Genomic DNA, 25,066 nt, shown 5'->3' with positions numbered 1-25,066 from the left:
ACACCACTTTGGCAACATCCCACCACTTTCCATCAGTCAGCCATGAAAGAGGATAGGGTGCCTGTGGGGTTGGTGAGAGAACGTACGGGAGAGAATGACTCCATGGAGAAGCCCTGAATTTCCGCAGACCCTGGGTGTCATCCCACTCTGGGCAGGGAGGCCATCTCAGTTTGTGCAAAAGTTTGGTGGTCTGACGCTTGTAAGGTGTTCAGGTGATACCACAAGTTCTTTCTTTCTTTCTTTTATTCTTTTTTTTTTTTTTTTTTTTGGCTGTGCCACAGGGCTTGTGGGATCTTACTTCCTCAACCAGGGATTGAACCCGGGTCCATGTCAGTGAAAGCGCCGAGTCTTAACCACTGGACCGCTAGGGAATTCTCGCTGCCAAAAGTTCTGAATGGTGTGGGAGGATGGAGTTACAGTGTTGAACGGAGGCAGCGTGGTGAGGGGTTGAGAATGTAGGCTCCTGGGGCTGAATGGACAGAGTGCAAATCCTGACTCCTCCCTGTCCTGGAAAGTAGTCCTGGGCAAGTCATTTGACCCCTCTGAGCCTCTCTTTGCTCATCTGTAAAATGGAGATAAACAATAGCTCTCTCTCATTAGATTGTTGTAAATGAGAAATGTACACACTGGTTAGTGTGCGTGGCTGGGGGTCAAGAAGGGAGAGCTTCCTTTCCGAGGATGAAGGTAAGGAGGGTGTAGGATGGAGCTCAATCATTGAGAGACTGGGTGAGGCTCAGAGGGGGCATGAAAGGGTGGACATGCTGAGAATGGCCCAGCAATGTCCCCTATTGTGAGCAGAGGCTGGAAGCTGAATGGTTGGTGCACTGGCTGGCTGGGCAGCTGGCGCCCAGATCACAGCTGGGTCCAGGGGCACATCAACGAAAGTCATCAGCATGTGATCAGGCCCAAGGGGGTAGGTGTTCAGCCAGAGACAGAATGAAAAGGGTGGAAAGGAGGAGTATGGGGTGGAGACTTGAAGCTGGTAAGTATGTCAAGGACATCAAGTATGTCAAGGACTAGTACCTTGGACAGCACCCCACCTTGAAAGTCTTGGGGTCTGATGAATCACCACCAAGAAGCCAGATCTGTCTGGGACGATAAGATGGGCCTTGGAGGCCCTGCCTCTGCAGGCTGTTGAGAATCTGGTTTCAGGGAATGAACACGGTTCCCTGACCCTGTAGACAGACCTTTAAAGACCAAGGCCCCCAATCCAATGGGCCACTAAGAGCCAACCTCAAGCCTGGCCAGGAGACCTTTCCCCATGGGCAGCAATCCTGTGAGACCAGCTTGTCACTTCCACAGGAAGGAGAGGAGTCCAGTTTGGGGTCCCACGGGGACAAGATGGACCTTTCGGCTGCAGTCATGGTATCCATGTCGACCATGAGAGGGTCTGCTAGAGGCAGAACACCTCTTCTGCTTGCTTCCACTAATGATGTAGATGACACTCGTCTGAATTGCCTCATGATAAAACAAGCTTTCTCAGTCTCGGCACTATGGACATTCTGGATAGGATCATTCTTTGCGGTTGGAGGCTGTCTTGTGCATTGTAGGGTGCTTGGCATCGTCCCTGAACTCTACCCACTCCATGCCAGTAGCACATTCCTTCTCCCCCCCCCAGTTGTGACAGCCAAAATTGTCTCCAGACATTGCCAAATGTCCCTTGGGGGGAAAAGTCGCCCCTGGTTGAGAACCACTGCAATAAACCCATCCTACAATGATTCCTAGGATAAAATTAGGCTCTCCTGGTAAAGCTGGTCTGCTTGTTGACCAGACTACATGTACAAAAAGCTTTCCCTTTTTGCCTTGCCTGCCAGGAAGCTCAGAAAGCTTGCTTTGATTCCATGTAGCTCCAGTTGCAGGATTATGTGTACTCCTGCCTGGTTCTAGGAATGGTTTCAACTACCGAGACATCAGATGAGAAATAATGGGTAGGAGTTACAAGGAAGCAGATTTCAGCACAACTTGAAGCATTTTCTAACAATGGAACTGACCAGCCCCCGGATGGGTTGCCAGGAAAAAACAGAAACTTTACTCAAGATGTCTTCAGTACAGAAAGACACTACATTATGATGATTCTGGATGTATTCTATGGATTTATGTCTATCCCTCCTATATCCCACTTACCCCCCAGAAAAGGCATTTCATATGAACTACAAAAACTAAAAAGACTTATGAAATAAGATGAGTAAAATAGTATTGAACATGGGAAAACAGATTAAATTTTAAAGGAAAACATTTTGTCAATGGTAATCATTGCTAAGCAGCAGACTTGTCTTTTTCTGTCCCTAGGCAAATGATTTCATGCTCTGACCCTCACTTTCCTCATCTGTAAAATGGGGATGGCAACAGTTCCTCCTTCATGGGGTGGTTACGAGGAGTAAATAAAATGTGCGTGTACCATTCTTTTATATATATATATATTTATTTATTTATTTATTTTATTTTGGCTGCGTTGGGTCTTCGTTGCTGCGTGCAGGCTTTCTCTAGTTGCAACGAGCGGGGGCTACTCTTCGTTGCAGTGTGCAGGCTTCTCATTGCGGTGGCTTCTCTTGTGGAGCACGGGCTCTAGGCGCGTGGGCTTCAGTAGTTGTGGCTCGCGGGCTCTAGAGCACAGGCTCAGTAGTTGTGGCGCATGGGCTTAGTTGCTCCGCGGCATGTGGGATCTTCCCGGACCAGGGCTCAAACCCGTGTCCCCTGCATTGGCAGGCGGATTCTTAACCACTACACCAACAGGGAAGCCCTCATATACCATTCTTAAAACAGGGCCTCGCACTTGGCTGCAGCTCAATAAACAGTGCCTAAATTTTGTTAATGTCTTGGGTATTTTTGTTGCAAGTGTCAGAAACCCAGCTGTATCTGCTCAAGCAGAAAGGGATTTTATTGACTTAGAAACAAGAAAGTCTGTAATTAGGTCTAACATCAAGCCTGCTAATTCCTCATCAGGCATGCTCTCTCCCTTGCCGCCTCTCAGTCCAAGCAGTGGCAAAAAACAAAAGCAAAAACAATACAAAACAAAACGCAAATCCTAATGATTAAAGCCCCAAAGGAAGGGGTGGAGGTCTTCCCCTCAACTCCTCACGTTAGAATTTAACAACCCTCTGACTGGCCCATTTGAGTCACATGTCCAGCTGTGAACCAATCACTGTGTCCAGAGGGATGGAATGCTGTGATTGGATGCCTGGGTGATTTGGTTCTCCAAATCTCACCAGGATCTTGGAGTCTGGAGCCCAATCTTGCTGGATCCTGTCTCCTAGCAACAGACCTGTGCCTGCCCAGCCCCACAGCATCTATCTTGCCCCAGGTTACAATCTAGAGGGCAGAAAGACTCAGCCAATAGGCTCTTCCCAATGAGGTTAATTGTGCCTAATAGACAGGCAGTGTTCAGTGTTCAATGCTTGAAAGGCTGAGGCATTAAGAGCCCACCGGATCTCTGATAATCCCAATCTTATCTCCCCATCTCAGTACTAACTTCCTCTTTTAGATTGGGGCAGAGAATTCAGCCGTAGCAATCTCACAAAATTGAGCAGGTGCTAGACTCTGCTTTAAGAAGGTGCTCATAGGGACTTCCCTGGTGGCACAGTGGTTAAGAATCCGCCTGCCAATGCAGGGGACAGGGGTTCGATCCCTGGTCCGGGAAGATCCCGTGCGCCACAACTACTGAGCCTGTGCTCTAGAGCCCGCAAGCCACAACTACTGAAGCCTACACGCCTAGAGCTCGTGCTCCGCAACAAGAGAAGCCACCGCAATGAGAAGCCCATGCACCGTGACAGAGTACTGCCCATGTGCAGCAGTAAAGACCCAGTGTAGCCAAATAAATAAATATAAATAAATGTATAAAAAAAGGAGCACATAGAGGTAGCTTGTGTCTATCTCATAAGACCTTGCCGAAGACTTCATGAAAGCTCCCACATGTTCCAACATCCTGATATTTTCCTCCAAAGCCGCTTGAGCCGCAGTCTCAGGTGACACACAGAGTGCGAAGATAAAACGGGCAACGATTTAATCGGCCATTTTTCTTCAACATAACAGATTTCTGGTTTCCTGAGCAAGGCCCTTCTACAGGGCTGCCACATATATCTGGGGAGGTTGTGCACTGCATAAGTCTTGAAGGCCTATTCACTTTATAATGAATATATATGTCAAGGTGGCCCTGGCCCTCTACTTCACCTTTGTTCAGCCAATTTCACATTTTAAGTTATTTCCTTCAATACCCTTCCCTTTTCTGGAAATCATGTCTAAATTAGTCAAGACTGTCATGACTGCAAGAGACAGAAACCCACTAAACTAGCTCAAATACCCAGGAAATTTGTTGGCTGGAAAGACTGTGAGCTTTCCGGCTTCAGGTACGGCTATGTCCAAGAGCTCAACCAATATAGCTAGAGCTGTCTCTCTGTCTCTCACCTCTACATCCTGGTATAGATTGGCTTCAGTCTGCAGACTGTTCTTCCAGACAACTGAGGAAGGTGGGTGCAGGCAGAAGGAAGCCAATAAGCAGCTCATGATCCCAAAGGAAGAAAGAGATTCTCCAACCTCATGACTTCGTCCCAGCCCTCATTGTGGCCGGGGGGTGGGGTTCTTGGGTTGGTAAGTTTAGATCGCATGGTACTGGGGGGGCACGGGTTAGACACGGGTCCATCTGGAGTAGTGGAGGGGGCTCCACAAAGGGAAAGCGAGGTGCTGAGAGACATACTGGGCAGACTGAAATGACAGCTGTCATTACAAGTATTATTTGTAATGGGATCATCCAGTAGGATGAAGAACAAGCGACATAATCCAATTGCAGTTTCAAGTCTCTCAGATCTGCTGCTGGCTTCTCCACAGAGAGCTGGAAAGCAGGTCTCAGGCCACAAGTTCAGCCCAGATCTAGAAGGTTCTGGAAGGAAGAGCGAAGTCTCCTGGAGGCCTGATTTGCACGCAAGGGTAGGTGTTGTCCAAATTCGTCAAAGACCATCAGAAGCACGCCTGTAGTCAAAAAAAATTTTTTTAGCTTGCGCAGCAAGGAAGATCCCGTAGCGGGGAACCATGGGGCATCTCCAGAAGAGTTGGGGGACAGGAGGGCATCTTTTAGGATTCAGGCTTGTGCTGGGTAATTTTAAGAAGAGGAGAGTAGAAGCAGCTCTAGCCTGGTGCTGTCAGCAAGCAGGGAGCAGATCGGCGACTGGGACTGGGTATTTTGGTGATTCTTATCTCAGAAGTGGGAGGATGGACATGCGGCCATCATTGGGAAGAAGCGGCGGTCATCTGAGTTAGTTGCGGGGGGGAGAGGAGGGGGTGTGTGTTCATTTTTGTGGTTGCAGAGTGTCCTTGTGTCTATCTCGGCTCAGGCGCGGTCACAGAGCGGCCTTGTGTGATCATTGTTTATATTCTGGGATCGTTGTTTATGTTCAGGGAAGAACATCTCACGGCCCAGCTGCCAGCTGCCAGGGCTGTATTTCACTCCCTCCTCACGGGGATCTGTGTCTCCAGGTAAAGTCTGCCCGGAGTGCTTCCCAGATCTGGTCTAGGCTTCAGAGGGAGCATCAGGCACGGGGAGTCCACCAGTGACAGCGGTGCGTGACCAGGGAGGAGAAGGAGGAAACACTCAGTATCCCCAACTCTTTTCCTTGGAGGAGGAGTCTTAGAGGGAAATGCTGGACTGAGCAAAGATACACAAGTTTGTAAATTCTCAGCGTCTTGACTATGCTGATGTGCGTGGCCAGTCTGCAAGACAGAGAGAGAATGTTCGGTGTTTCTTGAAACCAGAGAGAGTCAGAGACCTGGGCAGGAGGCAGAGACAGGGAGAGAGAAGAGGATAGAGACACAGAGGGACAGAGGCAGAAAAAGTGAGGGCAAGAGAGGCAAAGAGATTGAAATGGAGAGAGACATAGAAATAGAGGGACAGAGCGACAGAGAAGGAACAGAGAGAGAGAGGAAGAGGCGGAGAGGGATCGAGAGCGGCTGAGAGAGACGCAGAAGAGGAGAGGCCGCGGCGGGGACAGCGCGGGCGGGGCGCGGCGCAGACAAAGGCGCGGCCGCGCGGCCGGGTGGCCGGGCCGGGACAAAGGCTGGCCCGGGGGGAGGCGGGGGCAGCGATGGCGACGGCCGAGGCGGACGCGGGCGAACTACAAGTCCCAGCAGCTCCCGCTGCGGCCCTCGGCCGGCCCCTCTCGCTCCCTGGGAGCGCTTGGCGGGGCCGCAGGGCCGAGGGGGCCGCCGGCGGGGCTGGCGGGCGGGGGGCTTCCTGCGGGCCCTGGGGGCGCCGGCGGGCGCGGCGGGCCGGGCTGGGGCGAGGGGCGCCGGGTGAGTGTCCCCGTGAGCTGGTCGGGCGGGCGGCGGCCGCGATGGGGCGGGGGTGAGGGGGGCGGGCGGGCAGGGGGCCCCGGCGCGGGGCGCGGCCCTGGGCGACCTCTGTCCACCCCCTTCCCTCGCCTCGCGCGCCGCCAGCCCCGGCCCGGGAGAGCAGAGACGCCGGCGCGATGGGAGGGGGCCGCGCGACCCGCGGGCCTAGCGCGCCGGTTCCGCCGCTGCGGCCCCAGGGGAGGGCCCGGCCCGAGCTGGGCGCCGTCAATCGGGAGGTATGGGGGTGGGGGGAGAACCCCTGACTTGGGGTGGGGACGGGAGTCCAGGACGCCCGCCTCCCCTGGAGGCGCTCCAGACCCCCCACCCCAGGAACCCAGAAGTGGCCCCAGGTATTGTTCTCCTCACCCTTCAGCCTGGGGTAGGGAGTTCAGGAAGCCCATCTTCAAGAGGGGGATCCAGGGGTTCCCTCCCTCCCCCAGGACCCCAGTTATTGTTCCCCTCACTCTCCAGTCTTGGGGTCCAGAGTTCTGGAAGCCCCTTCCCCAGGAGGTGATCCAGGGTTCCACCTGCCCCCCAGGAACTCAGAGAAGGATCCCAGTTATCTCTCCTCCCAGCGTGCAGCTCAGAGATGGGAATTCAGGAGCTAATCTTAGGGTCCCCCTGCCCCCTGGGAATCTAGGAAGGGACTCAGCACTGTCTCCTGACCCTCCGTCGTGGAAGTTAAGGAGGTGAACTAGGAACTCAGCCCTCTGTTTGCGTACCCACTCCCAGCTCTGGGGTTGTGGCTTGGGAGGTCCCCCTCCCCAGAAGGAGAGCCAGAGGTCCTCCCCTGTCTCCCAGGAATAGATCTATTTGTTGTTTTCTCCCCGAGGCCTAGCCATGTGGTGGGCATCACCTCCCCTTCAGGTAATCCTGATTTCCTCCTGCTCCCCTGAAGGGATCCCAGCTTGTTTCTCTGCCCCCCTCCCTACCTCTAGCCATGGAGCTAGAATTCAGGATCTTCCTTCCAGGAGGGGACCAGAGTTCCTGACGCCCATTCCCGTACGTCGATCGTGGGGTCAGTCACTCAGGAATCTCCCCTTCCTAGGAGATGGCCCAGGGTCCCTCCAGTAACCCAAGAGGAGCCCCAGGTATTATTCTGCCCACCCCAGCTAGGGGTTAGAATTCAGGATCTTCTATCTACTTGGGCAAATAGGTACACCGACACCTGTCCCTACCCCCCTGGCTGATGGATCCATGGGTCTCCCTGCTCCCTCCAGGGGTCCCACATATTATATCCCCGCACTCACTCTAGCTTTAGAAATCTGCATTCAGGATCTTCTATCTAAGATAGAATACAGGTGTTTGGACTCAGTCCTACCCCAGAATTGTAAGGTTTGGAATTCACGTTGTCTCTTCCCCAGGAAGCAAGCCAGGGGTCTTTCTGCACTCCCCCAGTGAGGAGTACCAGTTGTTGTTTGCCCCCGCCCCACTTTTCCCCCAGATAGAGGCTTCAGAGGTCAGGATGCTTCTTCTCTAGGAGGTGAGCCAGGGGTCGCCCTCCCTACTAGGAGCCCCCAAACATGCCACCCCCAACTGTGGGAAGGAATTCAGGCCATGTACTTAGCAGAAAGCACGAGAACCCAGACACCCTCCCCTCTTCCCCATGAAGGGGCCATGGTCAAGGGGATAGGTATCTAGACTCTCTCTCCTCCACAGGACCCAAGCTGCCCACCAGAGGAGGAGCCCAGGATGGAGAGAGGGGCAGAGCCATGGAGCTGGGTACTGGAGACCTCTAGTGCTGGGTCCCACGACTTCTATCCAGGTGTGGGGCTGAGAAGGGAGTCCCCCCCTCCCCATGTCCCACCAGGGTCCCTCTTCTCCCTGCCCTGGCGGGGGCGAGTACAAAATCTCCCTGCAGTACAAGACAAGAGAATGATCCATGTGTGTGCCCCGGAGTGGGATCTGGGGCACGGTCTAGCCCCCTCTCCCTTCCCTGCTCAGGCTCCAAAAGAGACCCCCCGGTTCTCCAGAACCTACCTCCACTCACCTTCTGCCCTCACCCCGTAGAGCCTGCCCCGGAAGCAGCCAGCACTTCCACACCCGGGATGCGGCGTTCGGTCCTAGTCAGGAACCCAGGCCACAAAGGCCCGAGGCCCAATTATGAAGAGCTTGACTCCGACTCAGAAGACCTAGACCCCAAGAGTGAAGAGCTGGACCCAGTTTCTGAAAACCCAGAGCCTGAGCCGGAAGACCTCAACACTGTCTCTGAAGATGTGGACCCCAGCTATGAAGAGCTGGAGCCTGTCTCCGAGGATCTGGATCCCGATGTGGAAGCTCCGAGCTCCATCTCGGGGATCCATGACTCGGATCCCCAAGATCTCGACCCCATGTCTTCAAGTTTTGACGACCCAGACGTCATCGGCCCCGTCCCCCTGGTTCTCGACCCTAACAGCGACACCCTCAGTCCCGCTGCCACCCCAGACCTGGACCCCCTCTCGTCCGACCTCACTGCCACCCCCGAGGTCCTGGCCGCCGGCCCCGCGGTGCTCCCTGCACCTGCCAGCCCGCCCCGGCCCTTCTCCTGCCCGGATTGCGGGCGAGCCTTCCGCCGCAGCTCGGGTCTGAGCCAGCACCGCCGCACCCACAGCGGCGAGAAGCCTTACCGCTGCCCCGACTGCGGCAAGTCGTTCAGCCACGGCGCCACGCTGGCCCAGCACCGCGGCATCCACACGGGCGCGCGGCCCTACCAGTGCGCGGCGTGCGGCAAGGCCTTTGGCTGGCGCTCCACGCTGCTCAAGCACCGCAGCAGCCACAGCGGCGAGAAGCCGCACCACTGCCCTGTGTGCGGCAAAGCCTTCGGGCACGGTTCGCTGCTGGCGCAGCACCTGCGCACGCACGGCGGCCCGCGGCCGCACAAGTGCCCGGTGTGCGCCAAGGGCTTTGGGCAGGGCTCGGCGCTGCTGAAGCACCTGCGCACGCACACAGGTGAGCGGCCGTACCCGTGCCCGCAGTGCGGCAAGGCCTTTGGCCAGAGCTCCGCGCTGCTGCAGCACCAGCGCACACACACGGCCGAGCGCCCCTACCGCTGTCCCCACTGCGGCAAGGCCTTCGGCCAGAGTTCCAACCTGCAGCATCACCTGCGCATCCACACCGGCGAGCGGCCCTATGCCTGCCCCCACTGCTCCAAGGCCTTTGGGCAGAGTTCGGCGCTGCTGCAGCACCTGCACGTGCATTCGGGCGAGCGCCCCTACCGCTGCCAGCTCTGCGGCAAGGCCTTCGGCCAAGCCTCCAGCCTCACCAAGCACAAGCGAGTGCATGAGGGCGCGGCCGCTGCAGCTGCTGCGGCCGCCGCCGGTTTGGGCCTCAGCCCCGCTTCGATGTTGAGGCCGGGGCAGGTCTCCCTTCTGGGTCCTGATGCTGTCTCTGTGCTGGGTTCAGGCCTGGGCCTCAGCCCCGGCCCCAGCTCTGGCCTTGACCCTGACCCTGGCTCTGCGCTGGGCTCCCCCCCCAATCCCAGCCCCAAACCCATCCCTGGCTCTGGATCTACCCCCACCCCTGATTCTGTCAAATCTTCTGACCCTGAGCCTGGGCACAATGCCAATTCCGACCTTGTGGCCAGCCCCGATCACAGATCTGGTCCCAGCCCCGACCCGGATCCCGTGCCCAGCCCTGACCCCAGCTCTGAGTCCCACCCTGACCCCGGCTCTCCCACCCATGACACTGTCGGCGCAGTCCTCCCTACCGGTGAGAGCCCCGAGTGGGTGCAGGAGCAAGGGGCACTGCTGGGGCCTGATGGCTGAAGGGCATGCTGGCACCCACAGGGGCCTGGGAAAGTTGTGTGTTGTGCAGTTAGTAAAATCCTCCCACCGCCTCCTGGCTCTGTGTTGTGGTTCTCCTGTTGCTGTTTTTCCTCTGATGCACAGCCTCTTCTGGAGATGGGAGGGTATGGCCGGAGCCAAACATACAAATAGAACGTCAATGTCCTGGCTCCTCCCCCAATACCCTCCAGGCTTCCTAGCTTCCCCCACAAGGGCTCACACTGGTCCATCCCAGCAGTTGCCACTCCCTGCTCCCCCAGACCTGGCCACCCCAGTCAGGGGCAGACTTATCCTGTGGGTGATCTAACTCCCTTCCTTTTGGAGTTGGCTTTCCCAGGAATGGTGGGATTTCTGGCATGTTGACCGTCTAGTAGGCTGATGGTGGAGGCTGGTATGAAACCATGTGGGTGGCCCTGCCCCGTCTGCTCTCCTAACTTACCCCTTGCCCTTCAAAGCCCACATTGCAGGTACACCACGGGACAAAGGAGGGCACTCATTTATGCATCCAACAAACATCTGTTGATTGCTTGGGTCTCAGCAGGGAACAAGATAAGTATGGCCTTGGCCCTCACACAGCTCAGAGACCAAGTTTAGAAACATTTAAAAAGTAATTACAGAGTATGTTACATTCAACAAGAAGCATAACAAGACTTCTGATTTAGATGGCAGACAGCCTTCCCAAGGAAGGACTTTATAATCCCAATAACCTCTAATTTAATCATCAGTACTGTTTGCCCAGGCTTGTGCTATGCTCTAGCATTTTCTCATTTAATTCTCTCGGCAGCTCCACGAGGCAGGTAACTATGAATATTCCCATTTTGCAAATGAGGACGCTGAGGCACATGGCGTTCAAGGGACTTTTTGGAAGACCCAGAAGTGGTGGTTGGGAGCGCCCAGATTTAAACCCAAATTGTCTGCCCTCCAGAGCCTAAGTTCTTAACCTTTATGCTCTAGGGCAAGATTGTGCAAAGGCCCTGGGGCCGTTGAGAGATGAGCTAGGGGAGGAGTTAGGTGGGGCCAGAACAGAAGGCCCTGGTAGACTGAAGAGGGGAGTTTGCTTGTCATCCCAGGGAAATGGGAAGCTACCAACAGGTTCTGACTGATACGAATTATTTTTTGAAGATGCTTCTGGCTGCTGGATGGCGAGTGGAATGGAGGGGATCCGGAATGGGAGCCCAAGATCAGGGAGGTTGTTGCAGTGGTCCAGGCCATAGGGAATCTTGAGGGACTATGGGTTTATAGCCATAGGAGTGGGGAAAAGTGGTCCTATTTGCGATGTAATTAGGAAATGAAGTAGGATTTCAGGACAGTTCGGATGAGGGGGGGTTGAGAGTAACGCAGAGTTTCTGGGAGGATGGAGCGGGGCAGCCTTGAGATAGGATCATCATCCGACACCGCGGAGGGAAAGGGGTCAAACACTGGACATGGAAGTCAAGAGGTTAGCACTGGACGGGGGCATGACGGAGCCAGGACGGAGCCAGCAGCCAGCCCATCCCCCAGCACATTTGCGCCCGTCGGCGCTAGGACCTTGGGGCCGCCTAAGGGCAAGTCGCCAGCTGAGGCACGCATGCGTGCTGCTCGGGCAGGGGTCGTCGTGGCGCAGGGGGAGGGACCGGATCCCGTCACCTGCCTCCAGGGCCGCGCTGGTCACGTGACTGGGGCTCGAGTCAGCTGACGCGGGAGGGTTTGAAGCTACACCGCGAGGGAGCGAGGCCGCAGTGACAGCAGCGGGTGTTTAGACGCCGGTTGCACCGCCGCGCCCGCCGGCGTTCGGCGCTCCCCTCCCCGGCATGGCGGTGCCCGTAGGCCCGCGCGGCTCAGGTGAGGGCGCGGGTGGCCCCGCAAGTCCCAGGACGCGTGCGGCGGACGGGCGGGCGGCTTCTCCAACCTGGGGCGGCGGAGCTCCCGGTTTCCCTTTCCTCAACTCTGATGCTGACCTCTCAGCGTCCCCTTGGCGTAGATATGGGCAGACGGCTCCTAGAACCTGGGCGGCGGGTGGGCATCAGCTTCTCCGACCTCGGAGTGGCGGGACTCCGACCGCCCTTCCTGAACCCAGGCTCTGCTCTGAGTACCTCAATTCAGGCAGCTGGTGGATCGCCAGCTTTTCCGACTCAGGCGGCGAGGGTCCCAGGATTTGCATTCTGAGCCTAGATTCGGATTGTTCAGCTTTGCTGGAACTCCGACAGCGGGCCCCAGCTTCTCCAACCCGCACGTCAGATTCCCAGGCTTTTCTTCCACAAACCAGGAGGCAAATGTTCAGCTTCTCTAAACTTAGGCAGGAGTGCTGGGGGCGGGGTTGCCACCTTAAGCGCAGGCGCCTAACTCAATTTCAGCTCTCCAAACACAAGGAAGCTCAGTCGCCTCTCACAGGGCAGCATGCAGGAATGCCCTTTGTGTTGATCTTCCCTTCTTAAGCTAGCTGCAGACACCTGAAAGATGTCCTGGCTGGTAGAGTCTGGGATGAATTAGCTGTGATCCCAGCCAGGGAGGCAGCCTCCCTTCTGGCTTCCCATCCAGCTATCTTGTAAACAACCACGATAGCATCTGAGCTCCAAAGGGACCAGGGGCTGGCCCTCCCTGCCAGACAGGTTCTGACAGTGCCTACATTTCATCCTGGTGGCCATGCCAGGCAGCAGGCCAGCCAGACCCTGGAAGGAAGCGGGGTTCTCCCAGTGGGGATGGTGAGTTGTGTCAGGAACAGTTCAGGGCTGCTGTGACCAGCTATGACCCGAGCCATTGCTGAAAACTTGGACTTTCATCTTGGACTGGTCAGGATTGAAAGGAATAAGTGGTCCTTAGAGTAGCCTCTATTCGGAGTTCCCTGGGGGTCCAGTGGTTAGGACTCAGCGCTTTCACTGTTGTGGCTCGGTTCAATCCCTGGTCGGGGAACTAAGATCCCACATGCCACACGGCACAGCGAAAAAAAACCAAAAACAAACCAAAAAAATAGAATAGGCTCTATTCATTGAGGAATTATTGAGACTCAGAGACCGAATGCTTTGTAAGTGTCAAATCCTTAGCTTCTTGGTGAGAGATTTTATTGCCCCATTTTGCAGATGAGGTAGCTGAGGCTCCGGGAAGCCGAGTGCCCTGGAGCAGGGGCAGGAATCAACTCAGGCCCTTTGGAGTGACTTGAAACCGCTGAGCCAGCACTGCTGCATAGATCCCTAAAATGTTACGGATTTTCTGGTTTTCCTTAGATCTCTCAGAGTTCTTTCTTGGCTGGAGCTTGGGACCTGCCTCCCCTATTGGCAGGTGAACCTGCCTAGGCCTGGTCCCCACTGCCCTCTCCCATCCCACAGAGACTGAGCGCCTCCTGACACCCAAACCTGGATATGGGACCCAGGTGGCGCCTTCCCCAGCCCCTTCCACCCCTCCAGAAGAGGAGGATCTCCGCCGTCGTCTCAAGTATTTCTTCATGAGCCCCTGTGATAAATTTCGGGCCAAGGGCCGCAAGCCCTTTAAGCTCATGCTGCAGGTGGTGAAGATCCTGGTGGTCACAGTGCAGGTGAGACCTTCAGGGCCCCCACCCCACCCCACAGAATGCCACCTGTGGTTGCTGTTTTCCTCGAAGGAGAATCTTGGAGTCAGAGCTTAGTCCTGACCCCACAGCCCCATATCATGATAGTGACAGTGGCACTAATCCGTCAGGAAGCCCTCTCAGATCTGCACGGGAGCAGCTCCTTTAAGCTTCATAAATGCCCTCTGAGGTCCTAGCCACTGCTCTTGCCCCTTTCTATAGATAGGACAGCTGAGGCTCAGAGAGGTTAAGGGACTTGTCCAAAGTCACATAGCAGCTGAGCCTTGGAAGGTGGCACTCGGACCCTGGCAGTGTGATGCTGTGCTTACTCTCGAGCATTCATCCGGTAAACATTTCATGAACATTAGTTGTTGCCACGAGTTCTATGAGTGGCCACTCTGCGCTGCGCCTTGGGGACGTAGGGTGGTCATGCCCTCATGGGGTGGGCCTTCTCTTTACTCTGCCTCCGCTCATGCGCCGTGGGAGACCCCATGCCGGTAGTACCAATCCTCCCCATCCCTCCCGCCAGCTCATCCTGTTTGGGCTCAGCAACCAGCTGGTGGTGACATTCCGGGAGGAGAACACCATCGCCTTCCGGCACCTCTTCCTGCTGGGCTACTCGGACGGGGCGGACGACACGTTTGCGGCCTACACCCAGGAGCAGCTGTACCAGGCCATCTTCCACGCCGTGGACCAGGTGTGGGCAACCAGGAGCAGGTGGGCAGGTGGGCCCACCCGGGAGAACGGGCGGGGCTCACTGACCCTCCCCTCCTTTGCCCACAGTACCTGATGCTCCCCGACGTGTCCCTGGGTCGGTATGCTTACGTGCGGGGCGGGGGCGGGCCCTGGGCCAATGGCTCGGCCCTGGCCCTCTGCCAGTGCTACTACCACCGGGGCCACGTGGACCCAGCCAATGACACCTTTGACATCGACCCCATGGTCATCACTGGTGAGTGGGCCGGGCAGGGCTCAGCTGTCGGGATTTAAAAAAAAAAAAAAAAAAAAAAAAAAAAAAATCCCACTTTAGGGACTTCCCCGGCGGCCCAGTGACTAAGACTTTGCCTTCCAATGCAGGGGGTGCGGTTTCAATCCCCGGTGAGGGAGCTAAGATCCCACATGCCTGGCAGCCGGAAAAAAAAAAAAAAACAACAAACATAGAAGCAATGTTGTAACAGATTGAATAAGGACTTTAAAAATGGTCCACATCAAAAAAAAAAAAATCTTTAAAATCCACTTTGCGTCCTGCCCATCCGCGAGATGGGGTGGTCACAATCGTTAATAATTTGATGATTAGCAGAATGCTTGGCACGCGGAAAGAGCTGAGTGTTATGTTTCACTATCATTCATTCCCTAAACATTTGGGGGCCCACTGAGCGCCAGGCACTAGGGTCTGTGTAGGGAGTGAGACAGACAGACCAGGCCTGACCCTAGGGGGAGACAGCAGGAACAAACGACAAATGTCGAAGTATGAAGGGGGAAGGAAAGCCGGGAAGGGGTCTGTCGGGGACTCTGGGGAGACCTGCCTGTGCCTCCCCTGTCCCCAGTGTCCCTTCCCTGACTCCCTGTCTTCAGACTGTATCCGGGTGGACCCTCCCGAGAGACCCCCCGTGCCCCCCAGTGATGAGCTCTCCCTCTTGGATGGCAGCACCAGTTACAAGAACCTCACGCTCAAATTCCACAAGTACTGCCCCATCAAGGGGGCCGAGGAGGGGGGAGGCAGGACTCCAGGCATCTTCAGGGGTGGGGGTGGGGGCAGGGCAGCCACTTCCCCACAGGCGGGGGCAGGGGCGGGCCATGCCGATGCGGCCAGGCGAGCACTTCCTCTGCCAGCTGCAGAGTCAGCGTGGGGCAGGAGTGCTGGCGCTCCGGGGCAGGAGGGATGGGCAGAGCCCCCCCACCCTCACCCAAGCCTCACCCCCCCCCCAGGCTGATCAACGTCACCATCCACTTCCAGCTGAAGACCATCAACCTCCAGAGCCTGATCAACAATGAAATCCCAGACTGCTACACCTTCAGCATCCTGGTGAGCCCGCAACGCCTGGGGGGTGGGGCGAGGGACCGGCCAGGGACGGGGTGGCATGGTGGGCCGGGGACTGCTGAGTCCTGGAGCTGGGGACCCTCGGCCAAGGGCAGCGTGGGGGTGATGGGGGAGGCTGGGGCTGGAGAGACCATCCGTCGTGCGCCTCTGGGGGCCTAGGTCTGCTGAGGTTTACTCTGTCCCGTCCCGTCCCGCCACACCCCTGCAGATCACATTTGACAATAAGGCACACAGTGGGCGTATCCCCATCAGCCTGGAGACCCAGGCCCACATCCAGGAGTGTAAGCACCCCAGCGTCTTCGGCCACGGTGAGCCCCCAAGCCCCCGACTAGCGCTGACCAGGGGCCCCAGCCTGCCCAGGAATTCCCCAAGCCCCAGACCAGCACGGACCAAACTCCCGACTTATCCAGAGAAACCCATGAGCCTGATGACCAACCCAAACCCGCCCTGAAGCCGCCTCACTCCTGGCCCTGCCTTCGGCCCCTCCGCACAGGAGACAACAGCTTCCGGCTCCTCTTTGACGTGGTCGTGATCCTGACTTGTGCCTTCTCCTTCCTGCTGTGCGCCTGCTCGCTGCTGCGAGGCTTCCTGCTGCAGAGCGTGAGAGCCGCCCCCAGCCTTCCCCAGCTCTGGGACCGTCAAGGCCCGGGTGGCAAGCCTCCCACGTCCGGACCGGCCCTCACCCCGCCCACCTCCCCCTGCAGGAGTTTGTCAGGTTCATGTGGCGGCAGCGGGGACAGGTCATCAGCCTGTGGGAGCGGCTGGAATTTGTCAACGGCTGGTACATCCTGCTGGTCACCAGTGACGTGCTCACCATCTCAGGCACCATCATGAAGATTGGCATCGAAGCCAAGGTGGGTCCTGCCACGCCCTGCCCCCGAGCCCCGGGGTCTCCTTCCAGACCCTGGACCCCTCTCCCACCCCTGCTGATGCCTGCCCGGGGCCCCATCCCCAGGGAAGGGCCAGGCTGGATGGGGTTGACGCTGCTTCTGCCCCTAGAACCTGGCAAGCTATGACGTCTGCAGCATCCTCCTGGGCACCTCGACGCTGCTCGTCTGGGTCGGTGTCATCCGCTACCTGACCTTCTTCCACAAGTACAACGTAAGCCTCCGACGTGCAGGCGGGGCCCTCCCAGGGGTGGCCACGTGCCCTTTAATTGCCACCCCCATCCCCAGATAAATTCGTACACGTATTGCCATCACCAGCCCCTGCAGATGACCCGCCAGGAGCCTCTTCCCCATACCTGCCCACACCAGGCACACCTGTCATTCCACCTGGGCAGGGGTCACATGAGCCTGCTCTTTCATACTCCTCCCCCGAGCTGAGTCCAGCCAGGGGGTGCCCTTGGGCCTACTCAGCACCACCCTGCCTTGTTGATGGTCATCCCCGTTTCTGTGGTCACCCCATCATGCCCTTGGGCAGGCTTCACCCCATCTGCAGGCTCACGGCCCACCTGGCTTGTGGTCCCGCCCCCATTGCTGACACACACCCCCACCCTCCCCCGACCCCAACCCCCACCCCTCCGCAGATCCTTATTGCCACGCTGCGGGTGGCCCTGCCCAGCGTCATGCGCTTCTGTTGCTGTGTGGCCGTCATCTACCTGGGCTATTGCTTCTGCGGCTGGATTGTGTTGGGACCCTACCATGTGAAGGTAGGGGCTGGCCGGGACCTGTGGGTGGCGCTTGTGACCCACAGATGAGGGATCCCTGGCTCCCCATCTTACTTCCCAAGCCCCCTGACTCCTGGTCTATCTATTGTTGACTTGGTGACACTGAATGACCCACCTTGACCCCCGGTTCCTTACCAGCAAGTTTGCAGCGGTTCTACCCACCATCCCCTCTGATCCCCGGTGACCCTAGCCTTGACTCTATGACGTTGTCATTATTCAGTGACCCCCCCCCAAGTGGCTCTATCGTGACTACTGGTACTCTGTACGCTGTCCCCTCTGACCCCACAAAGCCCCCAACCCCGGCCCCCAGCCGTGCCCACAACTCCCTCTGACCCCTGACCCCCTGCCCGCCGGCAGTTCCGCTCGCTGTCCATGGTGTCGGAGTGCCTTTTCTCGCTCATCAACGGGGATGACATGTTCGTGACGTTCGCGGCGATGCAGGCGCAGCAGGGCCGCAGCAGCCTGGTCTGGCTGTTCTCCCAGCTCTACCTGTACTCCTTCATCAGCCTGTTCATCTACATGGTGCTCAGCCTCTTCATCGCGCTCATCACCGGCGCCTACGACACCATCAAGGTCAGCTGCCGGCCCACCCGCCCCCTCGCCGGCCTGCCGTCCCCCTGCCTCCCCGTGGGGCCGTGCATGCATGTGTCCATGCACGGCCCCAGACTCGGGCTCTGAGTCCCTCGTGGTTGGCCACGGCGGGGTGCGCAGAGGAGGACCCAGGGAGAGAATGTGGGAGACGCTACGAGGCCAAAGGAGAGGGTGGCTCGGAATTGGGGGGCCCAGGAGGGACCCATACCGTCCCGGTCACAGCTGCCACACTCTCAGTTTTATCAAGGTGTGGGGCTCGGGCCAGGTAGGGTTCCTGCGTCTGCTTTCACCGACAGGGAAGCTAAGCCATAGAATTTCAGTGACTCGCCCAAGGTCAGCTACCAAGCACGTGGTGGAACCCAGCTCAACCTACGACTGTCTCATTCCGGAAGCCCCGCTCCCAACCCCTCTGTCCTGTGGGTCTGGGGAAGGGTGGTTGTCCTGCAGGCTGCGAGGGTCAGAGCAGAACATGGGCGTGGCAGGTAGACAGGATCTTTTAGCAAACACGTGTGACAGCCTACCGTGTGCCAAGCCTGGTGCTGGGTGCCAGGCACCTGAGGAAACGTACATGGTCGGTCCAAGACTGATGGGCAGGATGAATGATGCACAAACGGGAGTATAACAGCCAACTGATGAGAGGTGTAAAGGAAGAATGGCAGGTTACAGAGAGGCCCCTGCTTTAGACTCGTATCGGGCTGAGTCCAGGGAAGTTTCTAGAATGTGCTGTCCAGTAGTAGTCTCTAGTATGAAAATGAAATACAATTCCAAATGCAGTTCCTCACTTACACCATCCACAGAGCAAGTGCCCAAAAGCCAATGTGACTACTAGCTACCAGATTTGGACAGCATAGATATCACACCTTTCCATCATCTCAGGAAGTTCTGGATCGATGAGACAGGAGCCCAAGAGAGAGCACCAGGGAGAAGGAACAGCCAAAGCAAAGACCTAGAGCCAGAAAGGACTTGGAGAGGAGATATTGGCCCTGTGAGGTTGGGAGAGATGAAGACAAGGCTAAAAGCCAGAACATTCACTGCTGCTGGGAATGCAGATGTTTGCACCCCGCCTGCTCGCCGCCCCCACAAGTGGGTGGTTGCCAAGCACCCAGATTGGGTCAGGCACGGCTCGAGGCGCTGGAGCCACAGCGGAGGGCACCAACTGACCAAGATTCAGGGTGTGCACACATTCAGTGGTCAGGGAATGTCTCCGGGTGAAGCAAACCACGAGGAACAGCAGGTGGAGGGCACAGCACGGTGCAGAGGCCCAGAGGTGGGAGCCTGGTTGGTCCACAAGGACCGGTGAGAAGATCCAGATGACTGGGGAGAAGGGGGGAGGAGGGGTAGGGGAGGGCGCATCTCAAGGGCCTCGGAAGTCAGAGGCCACTTTCATGCCGGGCCGCCGGGCATCTCTCCCCAGCATCCGGGCGGGGCGGGCGGAGAAGAGAGCGAGCTCCAGGCCTACATCGCGCAGTGCCAAGACAGCCCCACCTCCGGCAAATTCCGCCGTGGGAGCGGCTCCGCCTGCAGCCTCCTCTGCTGCTGCGGCAGGTTGGAGGCCGGGTTGGCTTGGGTTTGGGATTGGCTGGGGGGAAGGGAAGCGGGCCTGAGGGAGCTGATGCCTTCCGCCTCCGCTGACACCGACCCTCCTCCAGGGACGCTTCGGAGGAGCATTCGTTGCTGGTGAATTGACTCGGACCCGGACCGTCATAGGACATTAGCCCCCGGACTGCGGAGACCCATGCTTATTTATTTTAACCTTCGCTTTTTAAGGACCGGCTCCTTGTCGCGCCCTGTGAGGGCCCGGGCTAGTCGGGTCGGACATTGGAGTGGGACAGGGAGGGTTAGAGTGGGTGGTAAATAAACGGGAAAATTAACTTGCTCTCATTTCTAGCGGGAGGGGTATTCCCTGCGCCAACTGGTCTCCGGTCCCTTTAAAGCGTCGCCACACTCAGTGTGGCTGGCTCCGCGCGACCTTCCAAGCATGGCGGGGGGCGGGGCTGTGGCGCACCCAGAGGTGAGTAACTTAAAGGGGCCGCGCCTGCGGCGCTGGGCAGAACACGAACGGAGTTGGCGCAGAGTGGACCACGGCTGCGGCCCTTTGGGTGAGTCCGGGTTTTCTTCGCCCCGTCCCTTCGCGGGTTGTTAGCGAGCCCTCGGCTTTCCCAAGGTGTGTCTTCCGCCGATTCCCGGTAGCTCTCGACTTTCTGACTCTCCCATCCGCCCCACCCCGCCAGCCTCCGGCAGGTGTTTTCGCACCGGTTGCCAGGGCACCCTCGGGTGGAAGGAGACTAGTCCCCCGTGAATTTTACAGGTAATGTCTCAAGGACCCAGTGACTCCCCCAGATTTCCATTAATACTCGAATGGCGCCAGAAACAGCCTCAGCCTCCCAGAAAAGTCTCAGTAATATTCCAGCATTCCTCAGTATCATGTTCGGACGACTGCAGGGACGTGCCCAACCAGCTTTCGGTTTTCCCAGTAATAGTCCTATAATCCTCAGAATCTCTCGGTAACTTCCTAGTGAGCCCCCACCCACCCACCCGTAATTCCAGCGTCCCTGGTTACGTCTCCCAGCAATGGCGCCAGCATCGTTCCTGGAATCCCAGTGGTGCTCTGCACCATCAGAGACCCCATAACTTTACCATTACGTGACAGTAAATCTCCAGCATCACCCAGTAACACTTTGCGAGCCCACCCCACTCCGAGCGTCCCAGGATGCTACTGAGACCTCGGCATTGCACCACGACCCCTTGTGAAGGAGCTCCCGGCTGCACTCCCGCGTGCCCCAGTCTCTGTCTCCCCGGGGCCAGGCTTGGGCCGGGAGCCAGGCATCTCCCCGGCCCCATGACTCGGGCCCAGTTTTCGTGGGGTGCGGGCATCCAGTCTTCGCAGGGGGTGCTGGGGTGCGACCTAGGGATCGGTAGGTCAGGATTGATCAATCCTTCAGAGACTGGGGAGGGGGCCACCTGCTGGAGAGAGCCGTGCCCCTTCAGGGACTTGTTCGCTGGCTGCTAACAGTGGGTGCCCGGCTGGCTGCCCTTTGGCCCCAGGGTGGGTCTGGATAAGTGGGGCATCAGGTCGGCCTGGTGCGTAGGTAAGGGGAGCCTGGTGGGGACCCGGGGACCCACCTTACTCCCTAGCTCGGGCCCCGAGGTCAATTTGCCCCACCCCTCTGCTCCGCAGCGCCCCTTCAGTCGCCCACAGGCCTGCGGAGAAGCCGCCCCGGCAGTGGGTACGAAGGGGGCAGGGCTTATAGCAGGGGAGGGGCGGGCCCAGAGTGATGACTTGCCCGGGTTCGTCCTGCTTCCTACTCCCCAGGAGTCTGAACTACCAGACCTGCCGCCCAGCCTGAAACAACTGATGGAGGCGCCGCTGCAAACCGGAATGGTAAGGGTCGGGGGTTCGTGTGGCGCCGCGGGGACTACAATTCCCGACGTGCTCAGCACGCATTATCGCGGCCTCGCGAGAACCAGTCTGCGTCTGTTCAGGCGGAACTACGTTTCCCGGTGTGCACTGCGGGCCGCCGAGCCTCCAGAAAGCGTTGCTCCCCAGGGGAGGGAGCAGCGCTGGCCCATTTTGCAGATGGGGGAGGCGAGGCCCGGGCCAACTGCGATCTCGGGGGCGGCCTTGGCTCCGTGGGATGAGGTCCCGGACGTCCCGGCTCCCGGGGAAGGCTTGGCGGAGCGGGCATGCGATGCACAGCCAGTGCCGTTCGTCCCGCAGGTGCTGGGCGTGATGATCGGGGCTGGAGTCGCGGTGCTGGTCACGGCCGTGCTCATCCTCCTGCTGGTGCGGAGGCTTCGAGTGCCGAGTGAGGACCCGGAGGGCCTTCTGGGGGTGCTGAGGGATGGGAAGCTGAAATGTCCGGGCCCCTGAGGCAGTAGAGATGGGATTTGCTGGAGCCTGCACGCAGCGTCCCCATCTCTGGCCGTGCGGAGTGTGCGTAGAGGTCAGATTGCCGCTCTCCGCACTTACTCCTAGAAACTCCAGCCCCGGATGGCCCGCGGTATCGATTCCGGAAGAGAGATAAAGTGCTTTTCTATGGCCGGAAGATTATGCGGAAGGTGAGTCTGGGACCCCCTGGGGCTCCCACTGGCCACACAGAGATCCTGCCCTTTCCCTAATTATACTTCTTAGTAAGCCGGCCGCCCTCCTTGATCAAGGGCCTCTGGATCTGCCCCCCTCTTCCCTAGGGTCTGAACTGGCAGTTGACGCGTTCCTCCCACCCCACCCCATCCTTGATCCTCCCAGGTATCACAATCCACTTCTTCGCTGGTGGACACCTCCGTCTCCACCACTTCCCGGCCACGCATGAAGAAGAAACTTAAGATGCTCAACATTGCTAAGAAGTAAGGCTGTGCTAGGTGTACTTGGGGCTGTCCAGGGCTTTTTGAGTGATCATCCCACACCGAAGGGTGTATCTCGGGCTTCTTTGAACCCCACGGACTGTCTTAGGAATCTTGCCATGTCAGTGGGACTATTTCAGAGCTCTCCCCAACCAGACAGGCTGTCTGTGTCACCCGAGGGCTCTCTCAGTGATGTTCCCTGCCACAGGGGCATCCGTGAGTTATTTAATCCCCAGGCACTACCTCGGATGTCTTGTCATACCCTTAGGGGTCAAATCTGGGATCTCCCCACACGAGAGGGTTTATTTCAGAGTCTCACTGGAGTTATCGCAGGTCTCTCTGGGACCTGCAGGAGGGGCTATCTCTGGCTTTTGTTCCCTAGGGGTTATCTCAGCAATCTCTCTGCATCAGAAAGCATCTCTCTGTGTCACCTCCCTTGGATTTTCCCCAAACTACACGGAGGCTGTGTTAGGGGGTTCTGTTCCCTAGGAGTCATCTCAAGAATCGTTTGGCACTAGAGACACGGGAAGGGCATGTCAGGGCATGTCATCAGCAAAGGGTCCCTCAGGGTCTCTGAGAAAGGCTCTCTCAGGGATCTTTCCAAGTTGGGAGCTGGCTCTGGGGTCTCCTGACATCAGAGACTCTATTTTGAAGGTCTGTCTCAAGTGTTTCTTCACACTGAGGGGCCATTCCAGGGGTGTCCATGGTCAACAGGTGTGCTATCCCATGGCTTTCTATGACTTGAGTAGAAGGGCTATCTCTAGGTCTCCCACAATTAGTTGAGGGTCTTTCCACCTCCTGGGAGTGGTTTCAGTGTCTGCACACCCTTGAGGAGCTACCCTGATGTTGCCATGGCCTTGAGAGAGCTATCTCAGCTCTTTGTGACCTGGGCGAGGGCTAGCCCAAGATCTTCCTGATCAGAAGAGGAGCTGTTTCTGGATTTCTCTGTAATGTGGAGTTTAACTCAGTTTAAGCTCATTCTAGAGGGTCTATCTTGAGCATTTTGTGAGTAGTGGAAGGACTGTCTTCAGTAGCAACTGTGACTTCCAGGGAGGAGCTCTCCTAGGTCCACGGTTAGTAGAGGGGCTGTATCTGGATTCTCTGCACGTAACCAGGGCTATCTCAAGAGTCTCTGTGACCATCAGAGAGGCTGTCTGAGGGTTGTCTGAGACTGGGGAGGAACGGTTATCTCAGGGATTTTTATAAGGATCAGAGAGGTTTTATCTGGGGTCTCCTGATATAATGGAAGCTACCCCAAGGCTCTGCCTACGTGACGGAGGCTACATGATGGAGGCGTGCAATATGTGGGGTCCCATGATGAACAGAGGTGCTTTTCTGGGGTCTGCCCATATCTTGGAAGCTGTGTCAGGGGTCTGCTTAATGAGAGGGTTCATCTAGGGAGCCTGTGACTAGTGAAGGGTGACCCCAGGGTTTTATTTCAGGGGTCAGCAACTTTTCTCTTTTTTCGGCCACATCTGGGGCTTTGCAGGCTGCGCGCAACGCTGCTGCAACTGCTGCAACGACTCAACTCTGCTGTTGTAGCGTTAAAGTAGCCTCAGACGATATGTAAATGAATGAATGTATTAATAGCTCGTGCTAATAAAGCTTTATTTACAAAAGGAGGTGGCTGGCCTAATTTGGCCAGTGGGCCACAGTTTGCTGAGTCCTGCTCTGGTGTCCCCGGGGTAGGGCTCTGTGGGGGGTCTCAGGTCTTCCTGAGTCCCCTCCCTGCTTCTCACCCCCCCTCGCTCCCCCCTCCTCCCACCAGGATCCTGCGCATCCAGAAAGAGGCGCCAACGCTGCAGCGGAAGGAGCCCCCGCCTGCGGTGCTGGAGGCTGACCTGACCGAGGGCGACCTGGCCAACTCCCACCTGCCCTCCGAGGTGCTCTACATGCTCAAGAACGTCCGGTCAGTGTCAAGGTGCAGGCAGGGGGCTGCAGAGCTGGGGCTGACCTGACCTCTTGCATCTCTCCATTCCCCGGTCCCTATCCAACAGGGTGCTGGGCCACTTTGAGAAGCCGCTCTTCCTGGAGCTGTGCCGGCACATGGTCTTTCAGCGGCTCAGCCAGGGTGACTACGTCTTCCGGCCAGGCCAGCCCGATGCCAGCATCTACGTGGTGCAGGATGGGCTGCTGGAGCTCTGTCTGCCGGCTCCTGTGAGTGGGTTCCCCCTCCGGGGGGCACCACAGTGAAATGGGCGGCAGGGATGAGCAGTGGTGCAGTGGTCACCGGGGACAGGCAGTGCTTTTGGTAGCAGGGTTGGTGGGCTTTTTTTTTTTTTTAATTTTGGCAATGCCGCGAGGCGCAGCTTGTGGGATCTTAGTTCCCCCACCAGGGATTGAACCCGGGCCACGGCAGTGAAAGCGCCGAATCCTAACCACTGGACCACCAGGGAATTCCCAGGGTTGGTGGTCTTATGAGATGTGCAGGCAGGAGTTGGGAACGGGTGTCCAAGAGCATCTGGGGTGGTCTGCACAGTCACCGGTTATGGTTAGTGATGCTGGTCGGAAGGTTCAGTGGGGTCCGGGTGTCAGTGATCACCGAGGGAGAATGAGGACCAGTGGCGTGGTCAGGGGGCAGGACGTGGGCTGGCAGGGCAGGGGCAGCCCTGGTCAGTGCCCGCCTCCCCCACCCCGTGTCTCAGGATGGGAAGGAGTGTGTGGTGAAGGAAGTGGTTCCTGGGGACAGTGTCAACAGCCTTCTGAGCATCCTGGATGTCATCACCGTGAGTGACCAGTACGGAGGGGGCGGGGGAGGCTGGGTGGGAGGCCACACCCACCAGGCTGGGTTGGGGAGGGTCACCCCCAGGGCCCCCATCTCTGATGCG

The 25,066-nt window shown here is 57.6% G+C and overlaps 3 protein-coding genes across 8 annotated transcripts in view; all 3 read left to right on the top strand.

The window, feature by feature from the left end:
- The first annotated feature begins 6,218 nt into the window (after positions 1-6,218).
- Positions 6,219-10,138, top strand: ZNF358 (zinc finger protein 358). Its single transcript, XM_082651074.1, has 3 exons — positions 6,219-6,279; positions 7,978-8,083; positions 8,329-10,138. The coding sequence occupies exons 2-3, from the start codon at positions 8,011-8,013 to the stop codon at positions 10,059-10,061; spliced, it is 1,806 nt and encodes a 601-aa protein (XP_082507200.1). The 5' UTR covers positions 6,219-6,279; positions 7,978-8,010; the 3' UTR covers positions 10,062-10,138.
- Positions 10,139-11,769: 1,631 nt separating this feature from the next.
- On the top strand, positions 11,770-19,755 carry MCOLN1 (mucolipin TRP cation channel 1). Of its 3 annotated transcripts, XM_082650796.1 has the most exons (14): positions 11,770-11,900; positions 13,382-13,587; positions 14,129-14,296; positions 14,383-14,548; positions 15,172-15,280; positions 15,526-15,622; positions 15,846-15,945; positions 16,131-16,237; positions 16,342-16,491; positions 16,637-16,738; positions 17,166-17,288; positions 17,664-17,879; positions 19,312-19,442; positions 19,547-19,755. In XM_082650796.1, exons 1-14 carry the CDS (start codon positions 11,870-11,872, stop codon positions 19,581-19,583), a joined length of 1,743 nt encoding a protein of 580 aa, XP_082506922.1. In that variant the 5' UTR covers positions 11,770-11,869; the 3' UTR covers positions 19,584-19,755. The 3 variants fall into 3 exon arrangements, with proteins under 3 accessions (XP_082506922.1, XP_082506921.1, XP_082506923.1); XM_082650795.1 differs by having other exon boundaries at positions 19,312-19,755; XM_082650797.1 differs by lacking the exon at positions 13,382-13,587 and having other exon boundaries at positions 11,783-11,900; positions 19,312-19,755.
- PNPLA6 (patatin like domain 6, lysophospholipase) overlaps positions 19,753-25,066 on the top strand; it is a gene marked incomplete at its 5' end in the record, with an annotated part of 22,980 nt that continues 17,666 nt past the window's right edge. For 2 of the 4 annotated variants that reach the window (XM_082650792.1, XM_082650791.1), the window contains 6 exons: positions 21,475-21,703; positions 21,874-21,956; positions 22,144-22,241; positions 24,007-24,147; positions 24,236-24,395; positions 24,884-24,964. In XM_082650792.1, coding sequence (XP_082506918.1) covers positions 21,475-21,703; positions 21,874-21,956; positions 22,144-22,241; positions 24,007-24,147; positions 24,236-24,395; positions 24,884-24,964 — 792 coding nt within the window. Of the gene's footprint in view, positions 19,997-21,210; positions 21,280-21,474; positions 21,704-21,873; positions 21,957-22,143; positions 22,242-24,006; positions 24,148-24,235; positions 24,396-24,883; positions 24,965-25,066 lie in introns of those variants that run through there. The other 2 variants (XM_082650793.1, XM_082650794.1) reach the window with 2 other exon arrangements.

The sequence above is a fragment of the Grampus griseus genome, assembly GCF_964374135.1.
Source record: "Grampus griseus genome assembly, chromosome: 3".
NCBI lineage: Eukaryota > Metazoa > Chordata > Mammalia > Artiodactyla > Delphinidae > Grampus > Grampus griseus.
This window is presented reverse-complemented; position numbering and strand designations above follow the sequence as displayed.